Below are 13,431 nucleotides of genomic sequence, written 5' to 3' on the forward strand. Positions count from 1 at the left end.
CCTAATGATCAACAGATTTGGAGTGCTAGTAAAACTGCAATGCCATCTCTACCACCACCTATTAGAAGACCGGATATTATTGCTGATTCATTTGAGGTTAAGCCTCAATTTATTCACATGGTTAGGTAGAATATGTTTGACGGAAAAACCAGCATCGCGATTGAGCATATTGAACAGCTTGACGAGTTATGCGATATGTACAAGAATAATGATTTGAGTGCAGATGCTTTTAGATTAAGACTTTAACCTTATTCTTTAACAGGGGACTCGAGGGCGTGGTTGAAATCTCAACCGTCAAATTCAATCACAACCTACGACCAACTTCGCGACAAGTTCATTACCGAGTATTTTCCGCTAGTTAAGTTTGAGAAGTTGAAAACTGAGAATAATTTCCTTTGCTCAGAAGTATGATGAGTCATTATATTAGGCGAGAGAGATTGAAGAGAATGTGCGCAACTATCCGCAAAATGGGTTAGATAAAGGTCCCATAGTACGGATATTTTACATGGGTATTGATGATCATCTAGGGGTATTTTGGATTCTTCAGTTGGAGGAGTATTCTTGTACAAGACGCTAAATCTAGCGTATCAGATTTTGGATTACATGATCGTTCATACTTTTGAATGAACATCATCATCTAGGGATACTCCATTATAAAATCTTTTCTCAAATCAGTTTCATTTCATGTAAAGATTTTGAGTGTTACTGATTTTTTTAATTCATTATTCTTTTTCCGACCAATCTTCACATTTACCTTAAACATTAAACAATGTGAGTTTACTTACGAGTATGGGTGAGAGGAAGGGTGAAAAGGTATTTTCCCAGTCGATCTCAAATGGATATTCATAGACTGAGTCGTGTGATAGTCGTGTAACATCGTTCATATTTTTGAACTTTCCGGAATCTTGGTCTCGCGTCGATTGTTGGAGATTGTTCGAGAAATATGATGTAGTTAAGGACGTTTATTTAGCTCGAAAGAGATTTTTGGATGGACAAGGCTTTGGGTTTGTAAGGTTTGAAGGCATTTGTGACACCGAATGCTTTGTTAAGTTCTTAAGGAACATTCAAATAAACGGAATGTGGATTCGACTTTTTAAAGCAATGGAAAGAAAAATGAATGTTGTTAATCATGATATATGGCAGTGATGTAGGTATGAAACTTGTGAAATTCGACGCTAAAATTGATATCTCGGTAGTCAAAGATGATAACTTGGCTTCTATCAGGAATCATGGCTCTTCTAAGATTTCGAGGTGGGAAGGGAAATCATTTGTGGATGCTGTTGAAGGTAGTAATCAAAACAAATCGGAGTTTCATTTTTCAGTTTGTAATCGCATCGAAATAAAGGTTGGTAGTAAATGTTTCGTCTTAAATCTACCCGATTCGGGGCTTTTTCCTTGCTACCTTTACAACTTCTTTGTCGTTGGTTTAGTGTTCGTGCTTTTTCGTTGTATTGTTATCTCATTGTACTTTCCGAGTTTCTATTACTATATGTTTTTCTTGCTTTTCAAAAAATAAATAAATAAAAATCTACCCGATTCGGTGAATACTCACAATATCGTATTTAGCTACAACAATGATAGATTATCTTGCACATTGGTCGAAGTGAATTGCAAATCAATTGAAGTCATCGATTAGTTAGAATCTAAGTCTAAGGGTCCGGTTGAGTTCTCGGGTCATAAATCGTTTCATGATTTCTCTGACGATCATCATGTTAAGATGTCTGAGTGCAAGTTTGAAAATGTTCGAGTCACTGAATCAATGGTTTCTAAATCGGCTGGTTTTGATAAAAAAGAGGAAATCTGTGATGATGGGGAAGATACGTCATGTTATTCCAGAATTTTTTTCGTCAAAGGATGCGGGTGACAGGGTTGTTTTTCCATTCGACTAGTACTTTTTTCCTTAATACAATTGCTTGTTTTTTGAAAACGAAAAAGGTACTCCATTCTGCATAGAAAAATAGATAAAGTATATAAACTGATAAAATGTATAGTGATAATAACAATTTATTTTTTTTAAACTGCTTATTGTTTTTCTCTTATTATAATTGGGGAGTGATATGTACACAATCTATTTTTGTTATGTACACAACTATCATGATTTACAGTATTGTACAGTACAATACTATAAAGTATGATAGTTGTGTACATAACAAAAATAAGTTGTATACATATCATCACCCATTGTAATTAGGGATGGATGGATGAGGTACGTATTTAATTAGAAGAAAGAAAAAAGAAAGTGAACACGTGTGGGGAATTTGGGGAAAAAGACGGCCAATAAATAAAAGGAGAATAGGATGACGTAAGGCTATAGACTCTACATCTGTTTTGCTTACTCACTCAAGTAAAAGATACCGACCACAATTACCATTTAGCATCCCCTCTCTCTACCAAAAACAAAACAAACACCGCTATTTCTGATTATCATTATTATTATATTTTCTACTGTATTTATTTTGTTATATATATACTCCGTAATACACTTTAGGAAAAAAAAAGTTTATCTGTTGGTTTTTATACTACATGTTCTCTTTTCAGAGTCCTAGGAATCTAGGATTCATACGTTTGTATTTTATATCGGAAAGAGAATCTCACAAATTGTTAAATCTTGCAACCAATGGAAATTTTCACTTTTTTTTTTCCGAGCGTTTTACCGTTAAAATAATAATATTCGTCACAAAGTGTTTTTTTTAGTGTTTATATTTTTATCTAATTTTAATGTCTGAAAAAAAAAATCCGAAAAAAACCAAAATTTAAAAAAAAAATTACTTCCCCCCACTTCCCCCCAAAAAAGTGTTTCCCTCTTGATTATGACTATATATATATATATATATATATATATATATATATATATATATATATATATATATATATATATATATATATATATATATATAGGATCCAGTGAGAACATTTTTAGTGTGAGAACTCTAGGAACTTCAAAAACACTCAAAATACACTAAAATTCGAGCAAAAAGGGACACGGACGAGCAAAAAAAAAGGGAAATTCGAGCAAAAATACAAAACACGGACGAACAGAAATTTCATAGTCGAGCAAAAAAAAAAAATGTAGAACACATTTTTGTTCGAATATCAAAATTTTTGTTCGACTACCTATGTGTTCTACATTTTTGCATTCGAATTTCAAAATTTTAGAACACATTTTTGTTCGAATATCAGAATTTTTGTTCGAATATCAAATTTTTGTTCGTCCTTGTTTTTTTTTGTTCGACTTTCCCCATTTTTGCTCGAGTATCATGTTTTTTTCTCGTCCGTGTCCTATTTTTTGCTCGAATATGGAGTTTTTGCTCGAATTTTCCATTTTTACTCGAACTTCAGTGTATTTTTGAGTTCTCAAGGTTCTCACACAAAAAAAATTCGCATTTGATCCATCTACTATATATATATATATATATATATATATATATATATATATATATATATATATATATATATATATATATATACACTCCCAGTCCAATATATACTACTAGGTTTTAGAGCCCGTGCGTTGCATTGGTTGGTAAAATAACCGTGCAAAATTATTTGAGTTTATCGAACAGTTATTGTTGTGACCTATAGATAGAATTATAGAAATGTGTCAAAAATTATGATATGGTGGATTTTTGAGTTCGTGTGTTGTATAGTTGTTAAATAAAATCATTAAAACTTACTTGGTTCTCTAACTGATATGGTAGATTTTTGAGCTCGTGTGTTCCATTCCTTCTTCAACATGTTTTGAATTTCTATTATATTATTCCTTATGAGCCCGTGCGTTGCATAAATGTTGTAAATTTTTGTTTCGCATTATCAAGATTTGAGTCCGTGCGTTACGTTGATGTTAATGAGCAGAAAAAAGTATACGTAATCAAATGTATCAAATGTTATACGTCACTACCGTCACCGTTATAAAATGTGTAATAATAATAATAATAATAATAATAATAATAATAATAATAATAATAATAATAATTAATATAACAATAATAATAATAATAATAATAATAATAATAATAATAATAATAATAATAATAATAATAATAAATAACAATAATAATAATATATATATATATATATATATATATATATATATATATATATATATATATATATATATATATATATATATATATATATTCGTAGGTCCATCGATTGATGTATATATATTTTAATTTCTAATATATATTATTCGTAATTAATTATTTAAAATTGGAGTATGTTGCAAATATTTCTTTATCGTAAATCTAAATATATAAATAATTTATAATTTAGGAAAGGATATAGTATATATGTATAAAATTATTATTTAGATAAGTTTAATCAAGAAAATGACATGTATGATTATTTAGTTCAGATTAATTGAGAAATTGACACGTAAGATAATTGTCACGCGCTTTATAATAATGTATAAATAGATAAATAGATAGATACTATTCTATGGATTACCATTGAATGATGGGCCACACACATTAGGTGTCGTAGGTTTGGGTATTACCGTTCACTAGCTATGACTATAAACCTCAAGAGCCTTAAGCACATGTAAACTTTGCTTCAAATGACCCAAATCGGATAAATATATAAACCCCATTATGATAAATAAATGTGCTTTCACCAAGTTTATGCTTCTAAGTGTTCTCATCTCAAGGAGACATGCTTGGACAAAAAGATTGCCAAAAAGAACCAAACTTTAAAGAAACATAATATAATATAGAAAACTCAAACATCTTAACTTAAAAGCAACAAAAACAATGCCTTAGATTCAATCAAATCCTATATAAAGCCTCATCATTCATATCTTCCACAGCATTTAAAATGGCAATCCTAAAAACATCCATTTTCATTGCATTCGTGTCAGTATTGGCATGTTCGGCGCTAGCCCACGAGTTTTCAATCCTAGGATACTCCCCGGAGGATTTAACATCCATCCATAGAGTAATCGACCTTTTCGAATCGTGGGTCGCTAAACATAGTAAATTCTATGAGAATTTAGATGAGAAACTTCATAGATTCGAGATCTTTTTGGACAACTTGAAGCATATCGATGAAACAAACAAGAAAGTTAGCAACTATTGGCTGGGGCTAAACGAGTTTGCGGACATGAGCCATGATGAGTTCAAGAGCAATTTCTTGGGGCTCAAGGGTCAGTTGCCTGAGAGGAAAGAAGAGTCCATCGACGAATTCAGTTATAGAGATTTAGTCGATTTACCAAAGTCGGTAGATTGGAGAAAGAAAGGAGCTGTTGCACCGGTGAAGAACCAAGGTCAATGCGGTACGTACAAATAACTACCAATGCATTATTATTTTAGACATAGATACAAACAATCCCCGTAGTTTGTTTCAAATTGCACGTTCAGTCACTAAACTATTTTTTGACAACAGTGGGGTATGCATATCTTGCAAAAATAGTTCATCCGTCTGACGGACGTTAGAAGTTACCGTTAAATCACGTCACATGTCTTGCACTATACATGACATACCAACCTTAACAAAGTTTCACAGTTTACCTAACACGAACCGCCCATTTTGCCACCTCTAGTCCCGTTGAGTGACTGAAGTTGTAAACAATGTATGCAGGTAGTTGTTGGGCATTTTCAACAGTAGCTGCGGTGGAAGGAATCAACCAAATTGTAACCGGAAATCTAACAGAGTTATCTGAACAAGAACTAATCGATTGTGACACAAGCTTCAACAATGGTTGCAATGGAGGCCTCATGGATTACGCATTTTCATACATTATGAAGAGCGGTGGACTTCATAAAGAAGAAGAGTATCCATATATCATGAGTGAAGGCACATGTGACGACAAAAAGGTACGTTTTTTAACTTCCAAAACTGAAATGTATTGTGATTTTTCGATTCTAAGAGATATTATACTATTATAGGACATATCAGAAAAGGTAACAATAAGCGGATATCACGATGTGCCTAGGAACAACGAAAACAGTTTTTTGAAGGCACTTGCAAACCAACCCATTAGTATTGCCATTGAAGCCTCTGGTCGTGATTTCCAGTTCTACAGTGGGGTAAGTCTAGCTTACACAAATGGCTAACGGGGTGATGAGTAAAGATCAACAATACTTCTATTATTTTCTAACTTTAAATATGGGATGTTGATTAGGGTGTGTTTGACGGGCACTGTGGGACCGAGTTGGATCATGGAGTGGCAGCCGTTGGCTATGGAACAACAAAGGGACTTGATTACATTATAGTGCGGAATTCTTGGGGACCAAAATGGGGAGAAAAAGGGTACATAAGAATGAGAAGGAACACAGGCAAGCAACAAGGGATGTGTGGTCTCTATATGATGGCTTCTTACCCTACAAAGCAAAAATGAAATGTGCCCAAATCTTCTGCAAGATCCTAACTGTCAACATGATTTGTAATATTATTTCTGTGTTTGCATGTACTTTCAATTTCTAATGCATCTATGTTTTTCATGTACCTATCGGACAACTAAATATACTAATATATATTATCATAACTTGGGACCTTATGGTTTCTACAAACAACATATTAGGCTTTTGTCAAATTACGGTCGAGCTTAGATCAAGCTGAAGTAAATAAATAAGCTCAAACCATACTAGAGCTTGATCCAAGCTTGATGCATTTTGAAGGCTCATCAAGCTATCAAGTCAGGTCCTACTTTAACCTAATGTATTCGAGACGAGCTTGGATCATTTGCAGCCCTAGTTTCTACATCAAATCTCAAAACATACACCGACATATAACAAAGGAAACTATATTTGTGCACCCACACATAAAGTTACAACATAGCCATGATAGTCATAACCAAAATAACCGATAACATACAACTACAATTGCATCTACAAGAAAAATAAAATCTTTAATAGATGTTTTGACTAAAAAATGGACCCTAAGAATAAAAAAAAAAGCAATAGAGCTACATGGGAGCAGAGACAGGGGTACCCGAGTTATTGGGTTGATTGATGGTGGGTATTGTGTGTTTCATCACAACAACTTCCAGTATACCGGTCTTCTTGAAAGTGGGTGAGACCAACCTCGGGTCAACCCGCCCAGGTAAGTTGAATGAGATGTTGAAGTTTCCAAGTGGGGCCAGTTGTTGGAGTTTGGGATTGTATAAGTTGCTTGTATGATTGTTGACAAATTCGCTTTCTTGGACAAGCCCTTCGATTTCAACCTTCCCATCAACATGCACGTCAACCTTCAAGTTGCCTGCAATTATAAAAATTAAATCTTTAATCGATTTGATTCAAATTACTATAACAAGATTTCATGCAGACTAAAAACAGATGTAATGGTATAAATATGCGGGATTTAAGTTGATCATGGAGATCAAAGATAAATACAAGTGGTGGTATATAGCCCAGTGTTTTACGAATGGGTTAAATTGGGTAGACTTATAAATTAGGGCTGTAAATGAGCCAAGTTACTCGCGAGCCACTCGAGCTCGGCTCGTTAAAAACTCGATTCGAGCCGAGCCTAAACGAGCTCGAGCTCGATCTCGATCTTTAATTAAAGCTCGTTTAATAAACGAGCCCGAGCTCGAGCTTAAGATATCGAGCTCGTTTAAGCTCGCGAGCCTAAACGAGCTTTCACATAAACAGTCATTTTATCTCACTACATACACAATTACTGTATGTATGCATACATACACAATTACTGAATTACACACTACATACATACACATCCACATACATATATATATATATATATATATGTGGATGTATCTAAGTGAATATATTTATGTTATATCTATGAATGTATCTATACGTATATGTGTTTAGGTATAGGTATTTATACATGCTTATGCGTGTGTATGTATCTATGTGCATGTATCTAGGTGTATGTATGTATGTGTACTTAGGTATATAGATCTATGAAAATACCTATACGTATATATGTTTATGTATTGGTATGTATACCTGTCTATGTGTGTGTAGGGGTATATATATATATGAGTGTGTATGTGTATGTGTAGGTGTATATGTGTGGCTGGGTGTGCGGGTGGGTGTGTATTTTGCTGTTGGTAGGCCTACTTGAAATTACATGTCTTTGCGCACTATATTATCCATGCTATTTGTCCTATTGTTATGCTTTACTTGCTATATGTGTCCTCTCTTTATGGCTACTTTGTATGGTTGCATCTTTCTAGGCGCACATAACGTTTACAGGTACGTATCATTGCCCACACTTTTTGTTTTTATGAGCATTTCTGGCCGGAGGTCCTTAGGAAGCAATCTCTTTTGCCTCTAGAGTAGAGGGAGGGAAGACCTGATCTAGTCGCGGGTTCTATACCCGAGGGTGGAGTAATGACTTCCTTCTAATCTAGGGTACGAGGAATGATTGTCTACACTCTACCTCCCCCATACCCTACATTTGTGGGATTGGGTATTGTTGTTGTTGTTGTATTGTATTATTTTCTTTTATGTTTATTTCAATATTAGGAACCCTTTGCCTAATACAAGATTGCCAAGTAATAAGTATATTTACAATAAATGTAAGTTATTTGATACATGTCCCTTATAGCATTTTTCAAGATTGACAAGTATCCAAGAACTATCTAAGAAAGATAAACTTATTTACATGCTATATTTTATAATATTTTTTTGTCATTGATGTATTGAATACCAATATCCGTTTAAAAAAAAGGATAAAAACACAAAATATTATTCTATTTAATTTAACTTGGATCATGTTAGTCTTTCAATAAAGCCAAACAGAGATGTCAAAGCAAAATTGCTTAGGGTGCGTTTAGATTTAGTTACCAAACCATCTCCAGTTTTCCAGAGAATTTTCCAAGAATAATGGAAACAGAAAACGTATTCAAGTTGGCGTGTTCAGAAAAAGTTTTTTATAAATAGGGATACGAAGCAGTTTCCAATATATAGAAAAATAGAAATAGGAAAAACAAAGATATTTTTTTTGTAACCAAACGGCCCCAGATTTCTGCAAATCTGAGTAACACCACATGGTCATTAAATATTTATATATCTATTTGCTATCTTAGGTCAAGAAGATTGTTCATGCCCACATCAGCACTATAGAGTGAACTGCGAATGGGGACAACATATATATTCTCAAATCCATCCAAAGAAAAAAAAATCTTAATTGTCCAGCATCTACTTGTGAGAAATAAATTAAAAAAAAAAAAAGAGGAGATATTAGATCCTGGTGAAAAAGAAGTTGATTACTGTTTATAAATGGAGATAAACTGTTTATTATTGTTTAGAAAGAGAGATAAACAGTCATTTTATCTCATATTAGCCCGGACAAGGGGAATAAACTGTAACAAAACATCCCATTTCTCAAATAGTCAGTGGTATTTTGAGGAAAAAAATCCAAAATTATGGTTAGGGCTATCATAAGAAATGATAATTAGAAAGCATGTACAGAATTAACTGGCATGATAGTGTAAAGAGGAAACTTAGGACTTACATTGAGGTTTACATACACCGGGTAGGGAAACTTGAAAAATGTAAGCACGCGGGCTTTCACCTATTTCAACTACACCAAGTGATGGTTTGTTCTTCACATCCTTAACCGTACCACTCAAACTAACTAATGGCTTTGACTCCACGAACTTAGTTCCAGATGCTTCACTCATACTTCCTGGAAATTAACAAATGCAAATTATTAGGTTCTATTAAAGTTTAAAGGATTTGTTCTCGTGGACAGGTGTATGTTTGTTTGCATGCATGCATGCACGCTTAGTCATCACTCATAAGTAGACACAGCAATTTATAAAACAAGAATGAGATACATGTATACACGAAGATAACACACCGCTAAAAGTGTTGAACAGTAACCATTAGAAAACAGTTGATAGTATATACATGGATCATTCCTTAGAACTCGGAAAGAGATATGCTTGGTGGTCCAACATCAGTCTCAAAATTTGCAATTGTAATAACTTCTATAAGCATGAGGTTATAGCATATGGATACATACAATACTAAAGGCAATAAAACAAAGTACCTGCCATATATTGGACCTTCACTGATTACACATCATGTCTAACGTAAATAACAAAATGAACAAATAAAAAAAATACAATAGGAAGGGTGGCACAAGGACGGCCACGTCATCTCCGTTTTACCCATTTCCTCTTGGCATCTTTGCTTCGCTAAAAATCTATTATTTTGGGAAGTATCGCGCCGCCACAAACCAATTACTATATAGATCTAAGTTGACATTTCGCAAAAAAATTTTAGGTATCTTCTATACAATGATAATCATAAAAGCGGACCTTTTGCCATATTAAGTATTAGCGAAACACCTAAAAAGAAATATTCTGTTAATCTACAATATAAATTATACATAATCGTTGCTTATAGTTCTCCTTATGTGATTATGTCAACCTCCACATTACCCATATACTCTGAAAAACGGATAAACATCAACTTTTTTTTGTATTGTACCAAAGAGTTATTTAAATTTAATATTTAATAAGAAACCTGAATAACAAAAAAGCTACCATGGCCCAAAAAATAAAAAAAAATAATCCAAAAACACACCATCATCGTTACGCTATGCAAAGTCCTAATATTTAACTACAATCTACACACTCCATTAGATTACAGAAGATTAATACAACTAATCTACTTTAGTATTCAAATGAACCTAACTAGGTGTGTCCAGTGAATATAAACTTATAACCGATTAGGTTGGTAAATGGTTTTGGATGTTATTAAACATAACCAGAGACATATATATATACACGATAAAAGCTTAATAACTAAAAATATCAACCAAATCTTCTTACTAATCCAATGGACATTGTTCATTAGGTCTAAAATTGACTGAGATTTAGCACTTCTCTTTTTTCAACAACTTCCTCCTTACAAATTTTAGCAGGTAAGATAAGTAGCTCCATATAAAAGTCATTAAATTTCAGTAACAGTAACCTAAACAATACAACAAGTCATATATAATATAATGTTAATCTAATAATAATAATTGCTTTCAATGCTACATTTACAATTAGATACAGTTATACAAACATCGATTTACAAATACAATTATCGGATACAGCTTTAGATACATAGCGATAGATCTAGATTAAATTTACATGTTGTTAATTGTAGATTATATATCAACGCACATACAGTAAAAGACAACTAATTATATTCCGATTAATCAGCTCTATACATAATTCTGATAATTCTAATCGATTTGTTAGCATTTAAAGAATTAAATCGATTACACTACAATTTTCGAGCTAAAATTTAATGTAAAAAATGAGCGACGGATGAATTAAAAAAAAAAATATAAATCTAGAAGAAAAAAATGCAGCAAAAGAAAACGATAAAATTTGCAGGAAAATGGAGTAATTAAAAAAACGATAGTTAATGGCGGAAAATTATACCCTAGGTTTTCGAGATTTGTGCTTCGGTAGTCTGTATGAAGCTCCTCTTCCGGGAGGGAGATGAATTTGGCCACTATTTGATTATTATTTTTTTATAGTAGAACACCTGAGGTTTTCGGTGAGCGTTTATTTTTTTATTTTATTTATTTTTTTTAAAAAAATCGTATTCCTAATCGTAATTCGTATATTATTTCTTAATACATTACTCCGTATTATTGAAAAAAAATTGCCATTTGATAAGTTATAAATTAAATCAATTAACTACTATTAACTATGACTATTTTCTATTATATTAGAACAACTATAACAACATTTTAGGAGTTACTAAATGAGTCCAACACATGTCGAACTAATCACTCGATCATATCACTTTGTACACGTGGCATGAGAAAATCCATCAATTCGTATTCTGCACGCGTATTACAAAGGAGGGAAGACAGGGAAAAACCCCTCGGTGAGAATCAAGCTCGGGTCACGGTCTTCGTTCTCAACTATAGATGTGAGACACGTATTCCATAGTAATACCACTCATTTAAAAGCTCGGCGGTAAGCCGGTAATTAAGTATGACTATTGGCTACATGCCTACATATATCATATGAAATTTACACTTGTCTAATTGATAAATTTACTGTAATTATCCATTAAATAATTGTATTGTATAAGTACCTAATGTGTAATCGGAGTAGATCTATTGTTAGTATAAATATCATAATCCATACATGTAAATGTACATAGTTATGTTAAAACAAAACTTCGTACAACATAGAGAATTGCGACAACAACTGACTTATATGGAGTATTATTTTATAGTTTTTGTAACAACAACCCTCTTAGTTGTTATTGGAAAAAAAAATTCAAGATCACGCATACAAACGCTGAAACGCAGCAAATTACATAAAAAAAATTAACTAATGCTCATATTAATGACAATCAATAGTTAAGCTCACAAAATATAGGTTACAGAAATTTTCATTTGTTCGCAAATTAATGAACACATGTGAACATAAAATAAGTATTTAGTAGTAACTTTAAGGTTAATATATTGTGCAATATTAATGATAACGCATATGTGGTAGATTTGGCTACGTATATGAACATTTCATCTACTTTTAATGTGACGAATCTAACTCGTTATCATGCTGGTACGGTTCCTTAGTATCCGGATATCTCGGAGGCGAGATTTTTTCAAAGTTGGGAAGACTGACGTGGAACCACGCTAGACGAAAGTAATCCTATCGGAATTATAATTGATTTGTACACTATTATGTTGCACATAGAGTAATTATCACTTTTTGCATCTTTAAATTTATTCGATATATAACTCTTACAACTATTTTTATATTATATTATATCATATCCCATCTTATCCAATTTCCTATTAATTTTTATAAGAAACGGAAAATCCATCCTCGATAGAAATTTTCTTGTCGGAATCAAAGAATTGATGCATGATGATTTACCTTTAGGACTTCGACATTTTGTCTAGATTAGTTTATTTAGTTACATATTTATTATTTAGGTTTACATATTGATTTCCTATTGTATTCATGAAGCTATGCAAACCAACTCGAGACCATCTCATTAGCTTCGGATAAGGTAGGCGAGTCACGAGCTTCTTGATCACCTACTTCCCCCGAAGCACTAGCCACGTCAAGTGAGTTTTCATTAGCAGGTGGAGCCACGTCCAACGGAGGTGGTGCCACAACCAATGGCGATGGAAGCATGAATAATCTCGTTTTCACAAGCAAAAATTCCACAACGGTGTCAGACGTAAATAAAACTTCAGTCATCCACCAGTCCACCGCTTCTGCTACACGAAATTGCATGCCCCAACTGTTCGCAGGGCATAGCTGAACCCGTTTTCTATTCTTTACCATAGGTGAATCCGTAAACATTATAGCAGGAGGGATCTCGCCTTCAATGGTGACCATCCCGTTATCGTCCACGGTGTAGTCTATTTCCCCTGATACATCACAAAAATCACATATTAGTTTGCTTTCCAGCATTTATAGCTATATATTTCCCAACATTATTATAATTATTTGAAAATGTTGAGACATCAACATTTATAGTTATATTTTCA

General features: G+C 33.0%; 2 protein-coding genes across 2 annotated transcripts; one reads left to right on the plus strand and one right to left on the minus strand.

Moving 5' to 3' along the window:
* The first annotated feature begins 4,812 nt into the window (after nucleotides 1-4,812).
* On the plus strand, nucleotides 4,813-6,475 carry LOC139866444 (cysteine protease XCP1-like). Its single transcript, XM_071854680.1, has 4 exons — nucleotides 4,813-5,269; nucleotides 5,575-5,810; nucleotides 5,883-6,023; nucleotides 6,119-6,475. The coding sequence occupies exons 1-4, from the start codon at nucleotides 4,813-4,815 to the stop codon at nucleotides 6,332-6,334; spliced, it is 1,050 nt and encodes a 349-aa protein (XP_071710781.1). The 3' UTR covers nucleotides 6,335-6,475.
* Nucleotides 6,476-6,723: 248 nt separating this feature from the next.
* LOC139865593 (increased DNA methylation 3-like) lies at nucleotides 6,724-11,449 on the minus strand. Its single transcript, XM_071853665.1, has 3 exons — nucleotides 11,348-11,449; nucleotides 9,418-9,591; nucleotides 6,724-7,194 (listed from the first exon to the last, which is right to left on the minus strand). Exons 2-3 carry the CDS (start codon nucleotides 9,584-9,586, stop codon nucleotides 6,902-6,904), a joined length of 462 nt encoding a protein of 153 aa, XP_071709766.1. The 5' UTR covers nucleotides 9,587-9,591; nucleotides 11,348-11,449; the 3' UTR covers nucleotides 6,724-6,901.
* Between the last annotated feature and the right edge of the window lie 1,982 nt (nucleotides 11,450-13,431).

This window comes from Rutidosis leptorrhynchoides, chromosome 9 (assembly GCF_046630445.1).
Source record: "Rutidosis leptorrhynchoides isolate AG116_Rl617_1_P2 chromosome 9, CSIRO_AGI_Rlap_v1, whole genome shotgun sequence".
In the NCBI taxonomy this organism is placed as follows: domain Eukaryota; kingdom Viridiplantae; phylum Streptophyta; class Magnoliopsida; order Asterales; family Asteraceae; genus Rutidosis; species Rutidosis leptorrhynchoides.